Source organism: Callorhinus ursinus, unplaced genomic scaffold, assembly GCF_003265705.2.
Source record: "Callorhinus ursinus isolate GAN/ISIS: 27379988/994484 unplaced genomic scaffold, GSC_fseal_2.0 scaffold26, whole genome shotgun sequence".
Classification (NCBI taxonomy): Eukaryota; Metazoa; Chordata; class Mammalia; order Carnivora; family Otariidae; genus Callorhinus; species Callorhinus ursinus.
The window spans coordinates 15799781-15823815 of record NW_027397088.1 but is presented as its reverse complement, the minus strand read 5'-3'; the positions used below and the strand labels follow the sequence as shown (position 1 = coordinate 15823815).

The 24035-nt window shown below is 39.7% G+C and overlaps 1 protein-coding gene across 1 annotated transcript in view; it reads left to right on the top strand.

Moving 5' to 3' along the window:
* The window catches only part of DTNBP1 (dystrobrevin binding protein 1), a 121455-nt gene that overhangs the window by 51684 nt on the left and 45736 nt on the right, over positions 1-24035 (top strand). The window contains exon 7 of the mRNA XM_025891072.2: positions 9240-9262. Within this exon, the coding sequence (XP_025746857.1) occupies positions 9240-9262 (23 nt within the window). The remainder of the gene's footprint in view (positions 1-9239; positions 9263-24035) is intronic.

Below are 24035 nucleotides of genomic sequence, written 5' to 3'. Positions count from 1 at the left end.
GTGGTCAAGACTAAAAATATAGCAACCTTGAGAAAGGTTTACTGAAATTCGGCAAACGTTAATTATGATTATCATGGGTTTACAAAAAAAAAGGTAATCCTTTTTCTGAAAATAGATTGGTTATAGCTCGTGCATTGTAATCTACAGAGTCTGTAATAACTTTCATTGTTCTAGAATCGGTTGGTTAAATTCAGAATAATAATTTACATCTTACATGGCCCAGTACTGTTTTGGAGTTTGTTATGTCTCCTTATTGGTTACTCTTTTTTTCAGAGATGCTTTCAAAAGTAGGAAGCTGGTTATTTTAGTCTTCAGGTGAGCATGGCTGAAACACGGTGTGACCCTTTGCTTTGCCCCTCAGGCATTCTTGGTGGATTCTAGAGAAGGGACAGGCGGAGATATGCTTAGCAGCCTGCCCCACCTGCTCACTCTGTGGTCAGTGGCCGGAAAAGTCAGGGCAAAGACAGCAACAGGAAAGGGAGGGTGCCTCCTCTCTCCCGCACCTGCTCTTCTCAGGCTGCGTGCTCTCGCATGGTTATATTGGCCCCGTTTCTCTGTGGTCTCTCTTCCTACCGGCATTCTACCATTTCTAGTCTTTGTCCTAGCTCAGAAAAATGGCACTGTCATTGTTTCAAAGGACATTGGGTCATTAGCTACTGGAGAGGTTTGATCCTGGATTTGAAAGAGGGACATTCTCCGCCAGAGTGAGCAACGTTTTTCTTTCTCTCTGGAAGTTCCATGCCATGTTCTGTTTATGACGAATTCTTCTCGTTATACTGATATCAGAGAAGTGCATTACTGTCATATAAAACAGCGCATTATTTCTTTGAGGAGGAGAAGCTGATAATAGAGCTCTCAAGGATGAACTCAGATGAGAATTTATCACTTAATAGCAATGTTCTGTGCTTTTACATGGATTTAAAAACAAAGTATTCCATAAAATTATAAAATAAACATTGGACTGACTCAGGGAAAGTTAAAACACTATTTTACCTTATAAGCAAACTTTTAAAAAGATTTATTCATTCATTCCGTTGAAAGGACAAGATGCTTGGCACACTAAAGTGAAAATATTGATAGAGAAAGAAAATTGAATAAGGGTTGTGTAACATGAAGACATTAATAGAGACACAGTCCATGATGTATTTTGAATATTTAATCTGTGTTCTTTTTCCTTAGTTTTTAGGGAGCCAAGTCCATTGACAAATAAATCCTTATTTACCTCACTTCTTGAAGCTGTCCATTCTTGACTTCTACAACACTAGGGTCCTAGCTTTGCTTCTACCCCAGGTTGGTTTTCAGTTTCCTACATAGGTGCTTTAATGTTGGTATCCCCTTGGCTTCTGCTCTGGGTTATCGCCTCCTCCCACTCTGCATGCCCTGCCCAGGTAGTCCTTCCATCTCCTTGGCTCATGTACCACCCACGTGGTGGCCATGATCAAATCACTGTCTTCGGTTTGGGTCTCCTACCTGGAGACTCAGTTGCCATCTGGACATCCTTACTTGGACATCTCAATGGACGTCTCAAGAGCAGCCTGCCCCAAATTATATTCCACAGCAACACTTGACCTTTTCTTGTCTCAGTAAGGCATCACCATCTATAGATCTACCCATTCCATAAACATGGGAGTCATCAAAATCTCTTTCCCCCTCTCCTGCCATCTCCGCTCAGTTCCCAGTCTAGGCCAGTCCTGTGTTTCATGAATCTGTTCTTGCCTTTCTGTCTTCACTGATCCTTTCCAGCTCACATCCGTGCAGCCTCAGTCATAGTGACAGCTTCCTCCATTAGTCTCTGTCTGTAATTGTGTCCCTCAGACCACTTATATTACTGTCATTCTTTTTTTTTCTCTAAAATACAGATATGATTAAGACTTCTCACCATCTTCAAGATAAAAACTCAGTTATGATTGTGTTAGTTAGGTAACAGTAGCATTTATTTAGCATTTACTGTGTACCAGGTACTGTGCTTTAAAAACTGTAGTCTAATGAACTCAGAGAATTCTCATAAGGACTGTGTCAGGAGACGTACTCTCCTTTTTACCAGCAAGGAAAATCAGACTATGGGAGATTAAATAATTTACCAGGAGTTGCAGAGCCAGGAAGTGGCAAAGCTACACCAGACCAGTGTCTCGTGGACTTAAAAGTCTGTTCATACCCTTTATGTTATATCAGCTCCACACAAAGCCGTCCACCCTCTGGGCCTGGATGCTGTGGAGTATGAAAACCATCTTGCTTCTCTCAGAGCTTTGATCACTTCCGCTCTCGTGACTGCTAATTATAAAATGAGCAAGCAAGGTTTTTCCATAGTGGTACCTACTGGATCACGAACACGTCTGGATGTGGGATGCATGATTTTTTCCTTTAATCTACCTTTTGCCTCATCAGCCACACACTCAGCCACGCCTGTGGGGACATAATGGTTTCAGGCAGTGTTGCGTGGTTAGATGATGCTGAGAAACAACAGACCACTGCCCCTGTAATAACTGAGTGGTAGACTGGGTGGGTTTTTTTAGGAAATTGGATGGCCAATTAAAAATTTTGAATTTAAAAAAAATCAGTAATACAAAGGTATTAGAATTCTTTCATTTATTTGATAATTTAAAAATTAGTTACCATGGGTTAGTCACTGAACACTTCTCAGTAATTCAGTGAGAAGAAAGGTGTTTAACAGTCTTTTTGAAACTCACTCGATATCTTCAAGGGCATGCTGGGTTTTCACTTTAGTTCACATCAGTGATGATGGCATTCAATTTTAGTTTCATCACATTCCTAAAAAGGAATGTGCTTTCATAGAGCTGAGTGGACCCAGATGTTGCCCCAGAATTTGGGGTATCTTTGACTTTTATATACACGACTTGTATCCAGTAGACTTGGTGGTTTACTTTACTTAGGTATTTACTTTCTGGTGGGGCTGAAATATCTTAGGTCGGTCACAACTTGCATTTACGGAGGCTATGTGCCCTTGAACTACATTTTGGGTGCCACAGATCACACACGCTTGGAGTCCGAGAGAGGCACAGATTTTATTCCCAGTCCTGTCTCTTATTAACTGTGTAGCCTTTGATCCTCAAGCCCCACTTTCTTCATTGTATATGTGTTATGTAGTAAGAGCCCAGTAAATATCCCTTGTTCCTATGTCATCCTTCTTTATCCTTCTTCCTTCAACCACCTGCGTCTCCCTCCAACTCAAAGAGATTTGCATGGAAAACAGGCCAAGGAAAGTAATCTTGCAAGTTTGGGGGGAATTTAATCCATACATAACTTAGTGCTGCCACCAACCATCTGATCTCCTAGACCTTCATTATCTTGGGGGGGGGGCATTTTTTTTAAATTCCAAATCTTTGCTACCATATCTTTCAGACTCCAATCTTAAATGCCAGTATCCTAGGATCCTCTCATTTCATTATTTTTTAGGCTGTGCTTTCCCAAAGTAGATAAATATATGGATCTATGTTAATAGCATGATAAATAAGGACTTAGTGCAGTTTTTACAACGAACTAGCTGTTTTTTAAGAGGTTTCACTTTACAGATAATGTTAAAAATGTCTCGTTCTGCAACACATCCCCTGGGCAGCATCTATATAAGAAATAAATAACAACAGGGATTTTGAAGATACAGATGGTTTTGAGAAAATTCACCTCAAGCTAGAAGGCCATCTCTCTTCCCCCTGCCCCCTCCCCCCACCCACCTTCTGCCCTGTCAACCCCAAACCCACCAAGCCTGTAAGGATACACATTTTCATGACTGTAGGATGCAGGGAACAACAGACTTGATGATGATGAGTGGTAGGTGGGCCATTTTGAAAGAGGTCTTGTGAGATCTTTCCTGTGAACAGTTAGTGATGGTGATAGATTCTGTCCATCAGCCGTAACAAAGGGACGCCTTTCAAGTCTGTTCTAACCAAAAAGTACTGCTGGTAATTCTTAAAAAAAAAAAAAAGAAAAAAAAATTCTCCTAAATATTTTCAGACGTGAAGAAAAATACTCGAGTTGATGCTGCAGTTGGCTTTTTGAGTGTGGTAGCTTGCCACACAGAATCCTTGTGTTAGCTTTCTATCATGGATTTGTCCTTGGAGAAGCCGTTTAGTATTTAGAGTGTGCCTCCATCTGTGAGATGATTGTATTTATGGAGATAATTTATCCAGTGGTTCCAATCTGTAAGTTTGCATCTGTGAGTCTGATTTAGTTGATTTCTATACATGTACAGATTTAATACATTTCCTGGAACATTCCACAGACTATTTATTAGTATGATTCTTTGTTCTTTTTATTCTGCCCTTGTAACTCAACCCCTGTAGAGAAAATGATTAAATAGCACTTTCACCCTTTGGAAATACTATTAGATTTTGAGTCTGGTGTTATTTGTTGAATGTTTTAGTTTCAGGGTTTGTTATGGTGAATTTTGTAAAGGCATTTGCTGAACCGAGTAAATTTTAAAATATGGTAAAACCTAAGAGAGAGTATTTCATTTCTTTATACTTATTTGAGCTTTGAAAATACTATTAAATTATGAAAAATAAGAGCCTCAAATTTTTGGAAATGAAAGTGGCAAACACATGAGATACTATGTGATCAGACTTTGTTTTATAAAGAATAAAATTCTCAGGGCACCTGGGTGGCTCAGTCAGTTAGGCGTCTGCCTTCGGCTCCAGTCATGATCCTGGGATCCAGCCCCGCGTCGGGCTCCCTGTTTCTCCCTCTGCCCGTCCCCACTGCTTGTGCTCTCTCTCACTCTCTCTCTGTCTCTCAAAAATAAATAAAATCTTAAAAAAAATTCTCTATAGTTGCAGCAAGGGCTTCCTTGAAGAAGCAGATTTTAGTCATTCCTTGATTTTCTGCGTGTTGGTTGGGTCCGACTCTGCACGTGGATGGTCACAGTGGATGAGACAGGACTTCTGCATGCCAAGCCCATAATTGTAGAGATGATGTCTGTACAGAAATAACTGCATCACGTGAAGTTTTATAACACCAATAAGAGTTAAGCACTATAGGAGTGTAGATAAGGGGAGATCGCCTGTTGGGTGTCAAAGGTGTACTTGAAAACTGTTCCACACTGATCATTGTCATTTCCATTTCTAATAGAGTTTGGAGAGTGACCAGAACTTAAAACACCTGCTTAACCTATGCCTTTCATTTGGTTAACTGAGAGAGTGACATAATGGTTAAGAGTAAAATATCTGCCGTGTCCTCAGTAAGTGTTACCCATCATCCTGCAAAACTCAGACCCGTCCTTGCTCCTCCAGAAAGCCTTTGCTACAAACCAAGGTGTACGCATTGCTTTCTCTTTATTTCTCGAGAAGCCTCAGCCTGTCGTTACCAGAGCACGCATCTGTAAGATCGATTTCTAATTGTCTCTCCCACTGGAGTCCCTTGAGGTTATGAGACATGCATATTCCAAACCTAGCACTACTCCTAATGTCTAAGGCTCGTAAATTTTTGTTGAATGAATGATGGAACACAACAAAGATTACAGTCAATATAAGAAAATGGGTACAAGGTTGATAACAGTGATGGAGAGAAATGGATGAATTCAGGATCTGTTTTGAGATAGAAGTGGCAGGGTTTCTTGATGCATTGGATGTGAAAAATGAAGGAACGGATAAAGCATACTTGAGGAAGTTGGTGATGCCGTTAACGATACGCAGGAGACTAGAGAAGAGTAGGCTGTCTCGCACATGCTGTTTGAGACGCCTGCTCCGCTGGAATAGGGATCTCAAACACGCAGTTGCATGGGAGTCTGGAGCTCAGAGAGATCAAGTTAGGAAATATAAATCCAGAAGTCCGCGTATAGTTGATATTTAAGGCTACATAGCTGGGTGAAATTGCCTTGTGAGAGAATGTGAGTGAAGGAGAGAGAGAGAGAGAGAGCCCGAAACCAGTCTTGCCACAAGCACTCCAGTGCCATGGTCTGGGAGAGGCGGAGGGGCTAGCAAAAGAATCCAAGAAAGCAGGAAAAACTAGAGGGAACTTTCTCAAGGGATTGCCGGTGGGGTCAAATGCTGCTCAGGGATTCAGATGAAAAGTGAGAAGTGATCATTGCATTTGGCAACAAGGTTGGTGACCTTGACCCTGCAGGGGTGGGGTCTGGAAGCCAGGTTGGAATCCGCCCAAGACTGGGAAGTCAGGGAGTAGAAATCTGTAGGAGCTACATTTTTGAGTAGCCTCCTCAGGGGGTGGGCATCGTGTCTTTCACCATCACCAGATTATTTCATCAAATTCCAAACTGAACTCCTGCACTGTTCGTCTTTCCAGGTGTTCCATTATTAATGGACTCACGTTCCTCCAGGGGTCCAGACCGGAACCTCCACGGTGAATGTCCTCCCCTCCTTCCTCCGCTTATCCCCGTGGGATCAGTTGCCGGGACTGTCGAGTCTTCTCCATAGCATTTTGCAAACCAGACCCCTCCTGTTCATCGCCCTCGCCACTTAAGTTGCTCTACCCAGGCACTAATTAGCTCTTCTTCAAACTCCTCTGTAGTTTCCTGAGTACTCCCTGCTTTTATTCTCCCCCTTGTTGGTAGATCTATCCATCACAGCTAGAATGTTCTTCCTAAAGCACAGCTTTGCTCCTGCTAGTCTGCTAAAAATAAAACCAGATTCTTTTAGCCTGGCACTCAGAACCCTCTACCTTTTTAACCTTGTCTCCCACACGTTTCTCTTCATTCAGCCCATTGTTCTCAAGTGTTTGCTCTTGCCTAAGTCTATAACCTGCATCATCTGACCTTCGTGCCTTCAGTCTCACTCACGTCTGCTTAGCAAGCCTGTCCCTCTCTTCTCTCTGTCATCTGTACCTCCAGATGCTTATGATCCCTAATAAATGTGTGGTCTGCCCTAAAAACCAGGAAATTTCAAGGCTTTCAGTGCTGCTGCTTCACGGTATCAGGCCTTTCAAAGTTCTCTGACACTGATTTTTCCTTTACACCACGGTTATCCTTCCCTTTGCTACCTCAGCCAGTGTTCCTTTTTAGGAAGTGGGGACAGGAATGATTTCCTGTCTGGAAGGAAGTTTCTCGGAGATTTTACTAACAGTGTGGGTCATGATATTCCATAGAGGACACTGACACAGGGCACCGCTAGGCTCTCCCCATTTCCCAGACAACACCTTCCCGTTGAGGTGACGGGGCAGCCCGAAGGTTGAGAGGTGAGCACCCACCTCCTAATGAGAGCCAGCTTTCCTCCATTGGGCAGCCACCCGTCCACAAAATAAATGATTTGTCTGGCTTTTAGTTATTGGGATTTGGGGATTTGGGGGTGGGAGTAGGGGAAACGTCTCCGAGATTGTTACTCTTGAGTTCCAGCTTTTTTAAAAACAGAAGATGCCTTTTGGGAATTTTGCTCAGTGTTACACATTCTAAAAGACAGAAAGCCAGCATGCTCTAAAGCTTCTAATCAGAAAAGAATTACTCATTAGAACGTGGAACTGAGGGCTCTGTCATCCCTTCCACCTCTCAGGGGGCTTGGGGAATTGCTCCTGGGAGGGCATCAGTAGGAAGCACATCGAAGGTGTGTTTGCAGGATGTTCTCTGACAATCCATGTTGCCTCTCAGGTATTTTCAGTTTCATCCCATTATTGGAGGATAAAGTTAAGTTTTAGGCACATTTAACTTGTACCTAATTAATCTTTCAAGAATGAAGTGGGACTGTTGGCTGAAGGGAAACAATTGCATTTTTTTTTTTTAAGATGGAATTGAAAATAACATTCTTTGTCTCAGTTAACGAACTATGTTGCTGGAGCGCTGTTATGAGGAGTCGGTGTTTTGGAAAAAAGGAGTGAGGTGACCGTCTGATTTCAAAGCCTTCCTTTGGCTGTGACAGGAGTATTCTGTGCTTGGCCTTCTAGCAGGCACATTGCCCGTCCCCCCCACCAGCTGGTGATTGCAGTCAACTATTTTGGAACATGAGGGGTATTGTAATTAGTGGTGTGGAAAACTGGCGAATTCAAAACAGCCCTCGATGTTTAGAAAAACCTAGAGTGCAAGTAAGAGATAAACGTCTCCTATTCTGAGTGGGATAACAAGCTTTTACTAAATAAACTCACCTCCTCAGTGGTACTTCTTATCAGTACCGATAAAGAGGGAAAATCTAGTTAAAAAATTAGGAAGGAAAACCTGAAAACAACTTACTTCTTTGTCAAAAATGTTTTGTCTTATGATTGTTCATCTATTTTCTGTTGCTGTACATTTCCCCAGGAAACTTGGTGTCTCAGGATCCTTAATTGACACTGACAAAATGACAAACCAGAGCATGTCCTGGAGGCTTGGCCCTTTTGTGTCAGGATGAGCTGTGGACCCCAGTCCTTTGATATGTGCTTTCCTCTTTCACTTAAAAGGGGAGATAACTCTTCTTATTCTGGATGATTATTAAAGATCTCAAAAATCTGTTATTTAATATTGAGCCAATTGTTAAGTGCTTTTATAAATTGATTTTTACATATACGAGATGGTTCATAGCTGGTATTAAAATGCTTTTTGTGGGGCGCCTGGGTGGCTCAGTCGTTAAGCGTCTGCCTTCGGCTCAGGTCATGATCCCGGGGTCCTGGGATTGAGCCCCGCATCGGGCTCCCTCCTCCGTGGAAAGCCTGCTTCTCCCTCTCCCACTGCCCTGCTTGTGTTCCCTCTCTCACTGTGTCTCTCTCTGTCAAATAAATAAATAAAAATCTTTCAAAAAAATAAATAAAATGCTTTTTTTAATAAGTTTTGTTTAAATTCTGGTAGAATTTTTTTAAGCCATTAGTAAAGTAATAGCAGAAAAACTGAAAAATTGTGTTGGTAATTTTGCTTTAGACTAATTGTATTGGTAATTTCAGTAAAGCATGTGGGAACATCCAGAAACACCACTCTGGGCTTTTAAAGTATATACCTTTTTATTATAATCTAAGAGCAGTTTCCAATAGGAATAGATTATTTTAAAATTTACATTTTCTTAACAGACAGAAAAACCCCAGACTCTTAAATACAGAGAACAACAAACAGAGGGGAGAGGAGTGGAGGGGCGAGGGGAAGAGGTACAGATTTCCAGTTAGAAACTAAGTAAGGCACAGAGAGGGAAGCACAGCGTAGGGAATATAGTCAGTAGTATTGTATTAATGTTGTTTGGTGACAGTTGGTGACGACATTTACTGTGGTGAGCACTGAGCAATGTAGAGAATTGTTGAATCATTTATGTTGCACACCTGAAACTAATATAACACTGTATGTAATTATACTTCAAATAAATAAAATTTCATTTTTTTTTCTACAGGAAGGAACTCGAAACCTTCAAAGGTAATTTTGTGTTTAATTCTTCACTTTAAAGTAATGAGAGTTAATTGATGTCAGATGTTCTCTCTTGGTGATGAACTCATTCCTTTTTCTTTAGATCAGTTTACATCAAAAAAAAAGTTTACTTAATCCTGTTTTTGTAAGTTTTATTTAATCACAACTGGTTTTGATATCCTTTGAGCTGTAACACATATACTAAGTGAAAGTTTCTGCTGATGACCATTGCAAGTAATATGTTAGGATGGCATAGTCCTAACTTAGAGGTTGTTGCGAATCCTAGTTTGAGAAGATTCTGGTTTCTCGTGTGCACAGTCTGGGCCATATGGAGAGGGCATGGTGATAAAGAAAGAGATGCTATCGATCCATCAGTCACCTGAACTTCCAAAAGGTGTTCGGTGCTGGGTCCTGCCCTGCCATTGTCTTGTAACTTTGGATAAGTCTCTCGCCTTATTCAGGCTTGTTTTCTCCACCTGTAGAATGAGAAGCTCTGTGAACTATATTCTGAGATACCAAAAGCACCCCACATTGCCTTTTCATTTTAGGGACCTTTTGAAGGTGGGGCACTGGAAAAATAACTCCAGGTCGTGTTGACCCTTGCTGGTCAAGGAGCAGCACTAGTGCAAAATAGAGAAAACCACAAACTCTCCAGAGCTCCGATCCCTTCCAGCACGCTGTTTTTCAATTACTGATAAGCAGTTACTCAGAGAAGTCAGTGTTCTCCGACAGACTCATCCCAGTAACTAGGAAGGCTTTGAATTACTGCCTCTTATAGTACACATTAAACTAGTTTTATGCTTATTGTATTTCACATAGAAGCTAGTTTTGACCAAGATTTACTGAATGAGTAAAGATTGTCCCGTTTATCATTTACAGTGGAATTGTTTATGTGTATGGTCTGTTTAGATGTCTTGGGAAAATGACTAACCTTAAAGATAAAAGGTATAAAGGTGTAAAGGCTATTCCTGCTGTGAACAGACTTGTTTTGGCTGGATCTCTGTTTATCTGAGTACAGTTAGAGTAAAATGATTGAGTTTGTGGCTAGTTTGTTGAGGGTAATGTTAAGTGATCATGTGATAGAATGTGTTCTCATGGTTATCATTATTCCTAATCAGTTTGTGCACCAGGACTCATGTATGTTATTTTCCATCCGTGGTTGAAAATAAGATTTGAAATCCTCATAAAATGTTCTTTTCCCTCTCATTCTTTCTTTTTTGTAGGCTAGCATCTTCTTATATAACATTAGGAGAAGGAAAAAAGCAATCAAGTTAATATTGAAAGACAGGCAGGGACACAGATGATGCAAAATGTCAACTTCACTTCCATCTCAGTACTGGAGCCCCCCTCCCTTTTTTTTTTTTGGTATGACAGTATTCACAGTAAAAGAGACCAGCCATTTGTAAGAGGTTAGGTAGTGTTACATATTACTCAAGAGAATAATTCAATTAATGCTGACATATCTCATTTATACACACGTGCCTAATTATGGTATGGCATGTAACGGCACATCCCACCCACCCATAAGCCAAGTAAAGCTCTCACATTTGAACAAACTGTAAGATGATTATTTCATCATATCAAAATTTTTTAGTACCAATATTCATTGAAAATTCTTTCCTCCTGAGGGTTTTGCTAATATTTCAAAAGCATGAGTAAAAGAGAAATGTAACTGTTCTTTCAAGACATTCACCAAGGAAGGAGGAAAAAAGAAAGGAAAAAAATCATACAGATTTTAATAGTTTCTTATTGTTTGAATGTTGTCTTTGGTTTTCCGATATAGGTTACAGGAAAGCAAAAGATGTTACTTTGTCTAATTGTTTTATTCAACTCTTGTAGTTGTATTTGGAAGCTTTTTTTCTAAGTTGGTAAAAAGCTAACTTTGGAGAATAAAAACAAAATTAGTAACCTTCGAAGATAGTGGTACAGATCAGTATCATCCACGTTCTGGATTCTTCCTTCTGTACTCCATGGATGTTTGTACATTCCTGGGTGCCGCCTATAGCACGGCTCTACAATATTATTGAAACTGGCTATTTATTGTTTGTTTTTTTAAAATATTGGCAGCAGGAAGGTTTTCTCTGTTCCCTGAATATTTCTTTGTGTTTTGTTTGTTTAGAGAGAGAGAGAGAGCCGGGTGGGCGTGGGGGGAGAGACAGAGGGAGAGAATCTTAAGTAGGCTTCCCGCTCAGTGCAGAGCCCGACTCGGGGCTCCATCTCACAACCCTGAGATCATGATCTGAGCTGAAATCAGTCAGATGCTTAACTAACTGAGCCACCCAGGCGCCCCTCCCCCAAATATTGCATTTTTAAAAAACTTTTAAATGATAGTCCCTTGAATATTAAACAATAGAAAAAGGAAGGTAGGATTTCAGAAATCTTAATTTTTATTTTCAGTGGGGAAGGAATTCCATTATTGTAAGCATGTGTAGAGTAAATAAGCTTTTCACAGTGCTTAAGGACATAGGAAATTGGCCCTGAATAGACCTGTCTGTTCATTAGGCATTATTTATTGTTTTTCCATTTTAATTTTAAAAATAGATTGTCATTCCATGTATAAATCTAAAAATCACTCTTAAGATTTTTAAAGTATAAGTCTAGAAATATTATGCCACTGGATTGGATATTGCTTGTACCTCCATCATTCCTAACTTAACGTGGCTTTGCTATGCAGACTCAGTCTGTCTTCACTTAAGCGCCTCACCAAATTAACCATCGTTCTCGTTCTCCGTAAGATATACCAACTGATCCCCAGAGCACGCTGAATACTCAAGGCCGAGAGGTGCTCCCCAGTACACCCAAATACTTTTATTTCCACTACTTGCATTGAATGTTTACCCAGGGTGAGTTGTTTGCTCTCCAACTCATTTATAGTTGTTATTATAATCTGCAGTTCAATTAAATATCAGAAAATGATGAAACCTCAGTGTTAAGGAGAACTGTTTGTAAGAAAACTAACTTGACAGCTTTGGAAGACTGGGTATAGGTAAAACAGGTAAACAGATTTTAAAATTGCTGCAAAAGGTAAAATTCAGAATTAGAAAAAGAATTGGGAAAAAATAATAAAAATCCTGAAAGGTTCCATACATGGATTGTTTCAAACATCTTAAATTCCTGCTCTGCTTTTTCAAATAGACTGGAAATTTTATTCATGGTAGTATGGGTAGCTTATGCAAGAATTTTCAATCGGTGGATCTATGCTCAAAAAATTCACGAATAAAAGTATGGTTATATTTTATATTAAAGTGTTTGTACATGTGTTTTTAACGGATTCCTATATTAACTGCTTTTTTAAAAATTAAATGACTGGTGCTTCTGAGTGGTGCAGTTGGTTGAACTTCCCTACTCTTCATTTCGCCTCAAGTCATGATCTCGGGGTTGTGAGATCGAGCCCTGTGTTGGGTTCCGTGCTCAATGTGCAGTCTGCTTGAGATTCTCTCTCCCTCTCCTTCTGTCCCTCCCACTTGTGCTCTCTTTTTCTCTAAAATAAATAAATAAATCTTAAAAAAATTAAATGACCAACATGGGATCCAGTTGGGTCCTATAAGAGGATGTCCATTGTAATCTCTTTAATATAAAATTACCTAGCCATGTCAGAAAGGTGACAGACAGTGTGAAGACATGGCAGGATTTAGGAGTTACCACTATCACAGTGAGTGGATCATCATGAGAGGATGCGGGCAAAAGCAGCTAAGGCCAGCCTGATACAGTGTGATCACAGTTATGGTTCAGCTATGGAAAGCGAAGCCAAAGAAGGACATAGGACCAGAGTGGTCAGAGAAATGGAAGACCAAGACAATTTAGTGATAAGGAAGGACAGAGAGGAGAAAGATTAAAGGAGAAGTGGTTATCAGTGATATAAGTAATGCAGAATGGGGAAATCCCATTGGATTTGACAGTGAACAGATTGTCAAATTGGTAATTGGAAAGAGCTATTTGTAAAGGGAGAATCCAGATTGCAAATCAGAAAATCAGAAGTGTATGAGAAGTTAGCATACAAAGGTGATGTGAACTCAGTATTCTTTCAAGAATGAAAGGAAAGAAATGAAAAAGTAACATGAGATAGAATGAGGGTTAAGTTCAGGGAGAGGGTGAAATTGAGGATATTAAGGAGTTGAGTAAGATCCTGGAGAAGATGGAAAGCAGTGATATCCAGATGAATTATCCCTTGGAAAGGATCCAGGGACATCTCTTTCCCTGAAACCTTAGAGAAGGAAAGATGCCTGGTAATATGGGGAAAAGTTGACATGGAGGGAAGAAACAATTTTTTGAGAATCCATTTAGAGTAAGATGGTCTGAATTTTGCAGGGCTAGGCCCAGAAGTAGAAATAAAAACTGAAGCAAATATGCTTTAGTTAACACAGAGTTGGGAATTGGGAGGACGCATATAGTGGATCAGCAGTGTGGTAATCTTGGAAGCCAGTGAGAACATGGTTAAAATACCCGGCCATGGAATTCAGGCTGGCAGGGAGAGGCCTGAGTAAACCAGGAAAATAAGCAAGCTATGAGGCACGGGGGATGGTGTGCACCATAAAGATGGAGAGCACGGCAATGGTTGAGGTAGATCTTGGGATCAAAGATCGAAGTTTGAAATCTTAGAGGTGGAACAGTTCCCAGTGATGATGATCGCAAAATTTGAGTAAAAATAGAAGTCATAAAATTGTAGAGGTTATCTGTATCAGAGTTCTGACGCCACTGGGGGTCTCACATGTTTGGATGACTCTTGGATGTGACCTGTAGATACTTCTGGCTTGGCAGCCTTAGCATGCTATAAATCTGGATGTATGGTAGATGGTAAACTTGGGTAGAGTTTGTAGATTCCACCCAAGAGTTAGCTTAACATGTAAGGTACGACTGTCCAGCTGCCATTTGGCAATATTGAAGTGATGGAGACTCGGGTTGGATCATATAACTGCCCTCTGTCCTCAAGGAGCTAAAGCACTGGGATAAAGCTTGTAGGATAAAAAGGCAAATACATGCGTTTGATGTAATGTAAGAAATATTATAATAGAAATAAGCACACTAAGGCAGGAATAATGGACTACTTAGAGGCAGCGGCATTTGAGCTGGATCTGAATGAGGAGCGCCTACCAGGTTGGAAAGGGTAATAAGGACATTCCAGAAAGAGGAAAGAACAATTGCAAAGATGCAGAGATGTTTATTTCGAGAACACAAGTTAAAATTTAACTTCTTGTTCAATGAGGGAACTACAAATAATTTGTTAACAGCTAAAGCATATGGTGTGTGGGGCAGAAGTAGTGAGGGATGCAGTTGAGACGTAGGCAGGGACAAATGATACACAGCCTCAAATGTCACAAAAAGGAGTTTAGACTTTTTCCTTTGGGCCAGTGGTCTCCAAGGAGGGATGTGACTATGCAGAATAATAGGAGTGGAGAAGAAAACTGGAGCTTCACTTGTTTCTTTTTTGTGCCTCCCTTTTAGATTGCAGTTTTTGTGTATATTATATAATAAACTGGTACAGGAGTTCATGTATATGAAAAATTAAAATATACAAATCTGGGTTACATGTTAAAGGTTTTTAACTCATGGTGGAAGTCCATGGTAAGGGAGCTTACAGGAGGGTTCTGTTGTAGCTGGTAGACACAGGGTAGGAGTGGGAGAACGCTAAGGTTTATTATGGTCGTAGAATCAGGTTTGCATTATAGAGCAAGTGTTCTGGTGTCACGTAGATCGATTGGAGAGAGCAAATCTAGAGGAAGAGATTTGTTGGAAAACTGAGAAAGATTTGGATTGAAGGTAGTGGTAGATTGGAGAGAAAGACACAGGAACAAGACACTGGGTGGAATCAAAAGACTTTTATAACTGCCTGGGGTTCCTTCTTAGACTTCTGGCCAGGACATTTGCACACATAGGTTCTTTTCATGCACCAAGCAATGTGATACAGGTCAAAACAGACTTGGGAGGGAATGGTAGTGAATTCAGCTGTTTTTTTGTGGGGGGGTGGTGATAAAAGTATCGCTTTTGCAGGCAAGTTCCCCATAACCTCATGTGGTATCCAGTAAAATGGTTTTATCATTTATCCAGTAGATTGAGAAATGATTTTCGACAACAATTTTATTGAGGTTTGATTTGCGTACGAGAAGATTCCTCCATCTTTAAGTGTACACTTCAGTGATTTCTACTAAATTTGTAGGGTTGTGCAGCCATCACCACGATGGAGTGTTAACGGCATCTCCCATCACACACAGTGGTTCCTTTCTGCCTGTTTGCGCTCAGTACCCGCTTGCCTCCAGTCCCAGGCCGTCAGTAATCAATGTCTGTCTCTATCAATTCACCCTTTCTGGACATTTCATATAATGCAATCATACAATTTGTAGTCTTTTTGCATCTGGATTCTTTCACTTAGTTTTAAATTTTTGAGCTTCATCCACATTGTAACATTGTCCTTTTTTTATTGACGAGTTGATATTACACATACGAATACATTACATTTTGTTCATGCATTTACCAGCTGATGGACATTTGGATGGCTTCCAGCTTGGGACTGTTATGGATAATGCTGCTATAAACTTGCACGTGCAAGTCTGTGTGGGGACATATGTTTTCATTTCTCTTGGGTATATAGCTAAGGCTGGAGTTTCTGGGTCTTATGATAAGTTTAAGTTGAACTTTTTAAGAAGCTGTGTGACTGTTTTCCAAAGTGTCTGCAATGTTTTCCATCCCCACCAGCCACGTGTGAGTGTTCCAGTTTCTCTCCTCCTTGCCAACACTTGTTATCTTTAACTCTTACATTTAGGTCTGTGATCCATTTTCTCTCCCATGATCCCTTTTGAGTTATTTTTTCTGTTTGTGGGATGTAAGAGTCTAAGTTGTTTTGTTTTTTTACATATCAGTATCTGGTTGTCCCAGAACTGTTTTTTGTTGGACTTTCTTTTCCCGCATCGAATTGCTTTGGTACCTTTGCAGCAAAACAGTGGTCGTAAATATAAGAGTTTATTTCTGGATTCTCAGTTTTGTTCCTTTTTGTCAGCACCACACTGCCTCGATTACTGTAGCTTTGTAATAAGTTTTGAAATTGGGAAGGATGAGTCCTCTAACTTTGATCTTTTTAAAAATTGGTTTGACTATTTCAGGTCCTTAGTTCCATATAAACTTTAGGATCATTTTGTCAATTTCTTTAAAAAAGAAAGAATGCCGGGGTTTGGGTAAGGGATTGTGTTGAATTTATAGAACAATTTGGTGAGAATTGCTGTCTTAATACTGAGTCTTCCAATCCATGAACAAGAACTGTGTCTCCATTTCTTTAGATCTTCTTCGATTTTTCTCAGCAGTGTTTTATTTTCCATCTCTAAGTCTTGGACTTCTGTTAAATTGAGCCCTAAATATGTTATTCTTGTTGAGTGAATTCTGTCTTGATCATATTAAATTTGAGGTGTCTGTGAGACATTACAGGTAGAAGTGTCCAATGGGCCCGTGGACCTTAGGAGAAAGATCTGAACTTTACTTGGGAGTAGTCTGCATATAGGTAGGAGGGGAAGCCTTGGAGAGCAGGCAGAATCCACAAACAGATGACCACGGATAGAAATCTAGGAAGCGCTACCATTCACCAGACAGACAGAAGAAGAGAACTTCAGTTGACCCTTGGACAGTACGGGCCGTAGGGGCACTGACCCCCTGTGTGGTTGAAAATCTGTGTAGAACTTTCGACTCTCCAAAAACTTAACTACTGTAGCCAACTGTTGACTGGAAGCCTTACCAATAGCATAAATAGTCAATTCGCACATATTTTGTATGGTATATATGTTATATACTGAATTCTTAAAGTAAGCTAGGGAAAAGAAAATGTTATTAAGAAAATCATAAGAGAAAAATACATTTACAGTGCTGTCCTGTACTTATTCAAAAAAAAATTCACATGTAAGTGGATCTGTGCCATTTCAAACCCACGTTGTTCAAGGGTCATCTGTAGTTGCTTATCGTGGAGGCTGAGGACAGTCAGCCACAGAGGTGAGGATTTGAAAATTAAACAGAACATTTTCAGGAAATGTCAAGAAGCAGCGTCCTACTGTTGTGGAGAGGGCAAAAAGAAGGGTCGCTTAATCTGGCAGTTGGATGCTGATTGGTGGTGTTACTGGGAATGGTTTCAGCAGCAGGGGTGTTCACGTGTGAGGGGGGAGTGGAGACCGGACGGTGGAGGATCAGGGCATGAGGGGAATGTTCTGCCTTGCTCACCACCGTCACCTGGGTGCTTGGCACATTGGCAGTTCCTGAATATCTGAATGAATGAGAAGTAGATACAGTGCTTTCAAAAGCAAAGGCTCAGGAGGAAGGAGAGGGTTAGGTTCAGGGGAGGAATTTTTTTTTAATTTGTGAGAAACTTGAATCTATTTGTACGAAAAGGGAAATGCAGCTGTAGAGACCAAGAGGCTGAAGATGAGGGAGAGGGGCTGGCAGAGCTGTGACTCAGAGTAGACTGGAGGGAGTGGGGTTCCGAGCATACTGTTCTGAAACAGGAGGACGACTGACAAGCATTCGTAACTATTGGAATTGTGATGATTTAAGATGCTTATTAAAAACACATAGCACACTCTAAGCCACTGGTTAGTGTTGCTGAATTTGAAGACAGCTTTAGGCTAAATTTATGTTAAAAATGAAGTGGGGGAAATCTAAAGAAACCTTATGTGTTCTGAAATGAACTAGATTCTTAATCGTCATTTTATTACTTTCCAATAGTGAGGTTCCTTCTCTCTTTTGGCATATCATGAATACATCTTTGTGTCTAAAGGACAGATTCACATGAAATGAGCGGATTTTCAGCCCCCACCCCCCCATTGTTGAGCAGCATTTGGTACGGCCCCAGATCTGTGCATACATCTTTGCACACCAGAGCCCCGAGAGCTTGCATTTGGCTTTTACAGAGGCAGTAGATTCCGACACATGTCTGCTTAAGCCATCAGCAGAAAACTAGCAGGCTTCCTACAGTCTCTTTGGAAAAACCTGTTCCTGTCGCTCCCTTTGTTCTCCATCTCAGAAGATGCACATCAGGGGAGCTGCCTGGTAACGGGAGCGTTCACTTGACCAGCACTGAGCTTCGGTTCACTTGTTCACTTTTCACATCCATGTCATCTCCAGGACTCACCGAAAATAGTCAGAGGAATCCCTGTAGGTGGAACTTTATTTTATGTTTTTCCTTCACTGCTTTTCTTTATCATTTTTACCTCCATGCTTGAGTACATTGCGGTGTTTGCATGGTAGACAGATGGTATGTTACTAAAAAGCAGAAATTAAATTTCAGTTTGATTGGAATCTTCAAGCAGTACATGCTAATGAAAGCATGATTAGTTTCTTTATAGTACCAAGTAATAATTACCAAACTAATAACTAAAACAAATAAAAAATGTTGCGTGGAAATCTGGGACTTTGGATTTTATAATATTGTGTCTTATCCTCCATCAGGCGAAATATACCAGACAGTCATTCATATGAGGCAGCGTTTATATTAAAAGGTAAATATAAAATACCAGGAAAGTCATGACAGCTATTAGAATAATGAGTCCAGTTCTTATGGTCCATGGTCTAGCTCCGTAAAACTAATTCGGCATCCCTTGCTGCTAGTGTGTTCATTTTCCAGGAGGCAGTTAATATAGCTAAATATGTGAGCCCTAGCCAACTGTGGAAAGTTAAAATTCATCCTATGTCTACTATATGGGTTTATCTAAAATGGCTGATTTTCCTAATGGATTTTGAAAATGTCATAATGCTTCATACAGCTTAAAATATGCATCCTTTTCCTGATTCTGCAGAACTTCAACACACCTTGTATCACTTGTTGGCTGGAGGCCATGGTTTTCGTGATGTCTGTATGTGGCATTTTTATAAAAACATATATGAGGATACTAAAGTTGTGGAATTTACTGCAAAAAATTATACCTTAAAACAAATCAGTGGGATTTTTTTGTTGTTGAGAAATCTATTTATCCATGAAGGAAACTGAATAATTTAAAATAATTATTGCATTTTTTTTAAAACTCCATATTATGCCTTTTAGGTGTTATGCCATGTTAATATATCATGCCCTGTCAGAAGCCCACTTGTTTTCAAGGGGAAAAATGAAAAAAGTACATGTTGTCCCAATGTCTTATTACATAATGATTACTCTGTTTTTAGATCACAAATAAGAATAAGGTACATCAGACTTAAGTTAAATGGAAAGTTCCTTCTTTTTCTCTCTCTCTCCTATCCATCTTATGTATAGTATTAGCAAAACCCTTCAGGCTTCTTCAGCTTAGATAGAAATATTCACTGAAGCAAAATGGTAGCTCAAGAATTCATTATAAAATTGGAGCATTAATGGAATGAAATTTTAACTTGTATTACCACCTTCTTGTTCATTATTTAATTGTTCAGGAATAAACTGGTTTGAGGGAAGGAAGTGAGAACTTCAGTGTTTATTTTTAAAGTATTTATTTATAGGGACTTTATAATAAATGGCATTTTCTTCCCTCAGCCATACTGTCTTAACATAGTTGTTTTAAGAGGAAAGCTTTGAATATAGATATAATCTGGTATTCAATTTTAAAACTTCATAGTATTCACTTAAGAAATTACTCCCTGAAAATCTTGACTTGTTGATGAATACCGGCAAGATTGACTTGTTGATGAATACTGGCAAGAAGAGCCAGTATCTGCTCTTCTCCCCCCTCCCCCATATATGTATTTTCATCTTTAAAAACCAGGTTTATATCCTGTAACTTAGTATTTAAGTAAAGTGACTATCTGTGTCCTGTAGTACAAAAATATTTATATCCTGTCTCCTGATTTGGGTTCTGAGTTTATTTTTAAGACCCAGTTGATTCTTTGTTCTAATCCCCTATCAGAAGATGCTGTACCGTGGCATGACCTAGGACTCTCGAAGGTGATGTTTTATATTCAGGGGGAACTGGAGTTCTAACAGCTTGTTTGGGTATTAAACTACACAAAAGTAGAGCCTTGAGTTTAGGTTGTGATGCTTAAATGTTACCTTTCTGTGATTATTTATACTGATTATATACCACTGTTGTATAAGCAGTAATTATAGACTGGTGTATTGTAGCACTGCCTGAGGACAACTTTGTGTTGTGTATCATATATGCTTCGTATCACGAATGAATACAGCTGTTCTGTTTCGTTACCTTTCTGCCGGAACACAGTATAAACTTGACAGCAAAAATTACACCTTTCAGAAAAGTAAATTCCAGTACCACAAAAAGGAGAGCTCTATGAAAATGTTACCTGTCAGGCTCAGAAAAAGATTTTATATGGAGCTGCGTGATTTCGTGTCAGGTTTTTGTGCCGGAAAATAATGTGTAGGCTCTTGTAGTGGAAACTGTTTCAGGCATCTTCTCAGAAGACTGGTAGCTGCCTGGTGATTTTTAGTGACCTCGGGACAGGGGAGAAGACAAGTGGCCCTCTGAGCCCTATGCTGTCTCTCTCCTTAAATATTCATCTGACTTTCCTTGTGGATTTGTGCCCATTCCATGAATAAAAGTCTGTGAACTTTGGTCAGTTTGACCACAGTTGAGGAATAAAACAGTGTTTACCCTAAGGTAAAGGAAGTAACTACAGAAACACTGGAACCATACCGAGGTGTTTACTTCACGTTTCTCTAGTTCTGAAGGATGGAAGTGCTCATATAAGGTAACAGAGGAGCAGAAGGTACTTACTAGCAGGCTGCTCACTTCCAAGTCTCTAATTATCGTCTAGAAAACTTATGAAGGAAGTACTGTAGTTGTAGATACGATGAAATTGAACAGTCAGAAACTTACTAGGTGAGGATCACTCATAGTTCTGTTTACATTTAGTTTTAATTGAAAGTAAAAGTACTTGTAATGAAAATTGTCTCAGTAATTTCAAAAATGGAATAAAAAATAAATAGTATTTGAATATACAAACTTGACACCAGGATTTGTTCCTTTTTATTTTGTAAAATTAACGAGGTACAGAATACCAGCTGTACCATTATAGCTATCAGAGTATAATCCTGTTATTTCTATTAAAATTAAAATAAAGAGAAGGAAACGATTAAGTGTCTTTAGTATGCTGGCTTATCCTAGTATCACAGTAGCTCAATTAGTGTGATAGTTACTAACCCATAAGATGAGGAAATTGAGACTCAGAAGTTCAACAAGTCACCCGACCAGTGAGCATCTCGACAGGGATTTAAACCCAGGAATGTCTGCCCTCAAAACTTGTGTTTTTCCCTAAGAGACTCTTAATCATAGGAAACAAACTGAGGGTTGCTGAAGGGGAGGGGGGTGGCGGGATGGGGTAACTGAATGATGGGCATTGGGAAGTATATGTGTTGTAATGAGCACTGGGTGTTATGTAAGACTGATGAATCACAGACTTATACTCCTGAAACAAATAATACATTATATGTTAATCTAAAAAAAAAAAAAAAACAACTTGTGTTTTTCTCACGTCGCCACAGCAATTCATGGGAGGTGAGGAAAAGCAGTCAGTAAAAATGAGACTAATTTTACTTTTTTCTTTATGTATTGTATTTATAGCTATTTAGCGTATGTCCTGCTCTTTTTCGGTACCAGATCAACTTAAATTCACACACTTTAATAGCTAAGTAGCTTATTGAGATTTCATCTTTAACTTCATTTTAACTGCTTATTGGTCTTGCTGAGTTGCTCTCCTTCAGTTATGCCTGTTTTATTTATTTATCTAAATTTTGCTTAGTTAACAGTGAAGTATTCGTTTCTGGAGTAGAATTCAGTGATTCGTCACTTACGTACAACACCCAGTGCTCATCACAAGTGTCCTCCTTAATGCCCATCAGCCATCTAGCCCATCCGACACCTACCTCCATCAACCCTCAGTTTGTTCTCTATTATCGTTTCCTATGGTTTGTTTCCCTCTCTCTTTCTCCTCCCCCTTCCCATTATGTTCATGTGTTTTCCTTCTTAAATTCCACATATGAGTGAGATCATGTGGTATTTGTCTTTCTCAGACTGACTTATTTCACTTAGTATAATACTGTCTCTAGCTCCATCCATGTTGTTGCAAATGGCAAGATGTCATCCTTCCTGATGGCTGAGTAATAGTCCATTGTATATATACCCCACATCTTCTTTATCCATTCATCAGTTGATGGACATCTGGGCTCTCTCCATAGTTTATGCCTGACTGTTTTAAGGACAAATACAAACAAAAACCCAGTGTAAGAAAGGGCACTGGGGGCAAGCTGTTGGATGCTACGGAACCTTGGAAAGATTCCTCTGAATTTGGGATGTGGATTGAGGCTGAAAACAGGACTGAAAGAAAGACTTGTGAAGGCCTCCTGATCCCTTCCTTACACTGTATCTGGGTCTGATGTGAAAAATTGAACTCTTCTTAAAATATAGTCCTTTTACTTCAGGTACTGATTTCTACCTAATAGTTTTAAAGGAATTTCAGACAGCATCCACTTTCTCTACTTCTGGAATCCTCTCTTAGAGAAACCTTTTCCGTCCTATAATCCAGCATCCTGTACTATATAGAATCCCTATTTGGGCAGTTCTGAGGATGTTTATGTAGAGTTGGTTGAACACCCTTATTCTCCATTGACTTTCCTGAGTGTCAGAGTCTTAGTTCTTTCACCTTTTTATCCGCAATACCTGGTTGAAGATGCTTTGTTCTCTTGGACATGCTTTCCGGGCACACTGTGGTGTTTCAGTACCTTCAGTACCTAACTGCCATCTTCCATCCTCCATGAACCATGAGAGACGATGGTCTCTGAAAAACAAACTGAGGGGAGGGGGTGGGGGCATGGGTTAGCCCGGTGATGGGTATTAAAGAGGGCATGTTCTGCGTGGAGCACTGGGTGTTACGCACAAACAGTGAATCGTGGAGCACCACATCACAAACTAATGATGTAATGTATGGTGATTAACATAATAAAAATAAATAAATAAAATAAATGAAACTGCCATCTTCCAGAAATGGTGACTAGTAACGTAGCATTCACTTTTTCACCTGTTCAGTTCATGTTTAACCACGGTGCCCATGTCGTCCTTAGTAGGAAAGTGCCCCCATATATTTTTTTTAATGACTATAAAAACAAAATGTCTCTATTGTGGACAGTTTACAAAAAGCCACCAAGAAAAAAACTGAATCACTAGTCAGAAGCCATCTCAAAAGTTTTGGTGCACACACACACATACACACACACCCCTTCCTTGACTTTGATGGGGGTTATGTCCTGATAAACCCGTTCATTGCAGGTTAAAAATGCATTAATATTCCTAACCTAGTGGACATCATAGCTCAATCTAGCCTGCCTTGAACATGCTCAGAGCACTTACATTAGCCTACCATTGAGCAGAAGCATCTAGTACCAAAGCCTATTTCATATATCACTAGCTGGGGAAAAGGTCAACATTCAGAACTCAAAGTATGGCTTCTAGTGAATGCATATAACACTTTTGTACCATCATAAAGTTGAAAAATTGTGAATCAAACCATTATAAGTCGGGGACTGTATACACACACACACACGTATACATACACATAGATATATCCAAAGTTCAGATAGCATATAAACAATTTTGTTCCTTGTTTTTTCACATTATGCCTATTGCCTCATTCATTATAATAAATTTTTTAAAAATACTGTTTTCCTGTTGTTGGAAATTTAGGTAGTTGCCAATTTTATGCTGTAGTTAGTGCTGCTATGCATGCATATTTTCTTAGGGTCACATTTTTTTTTAAAGTCTAAGGGTATCCCATTTTTTCGGTTCTTGGTGTCTGTTGACCATTAGCTTTTAGAAGGGTCATGCCAGTTTGCATCTTCATT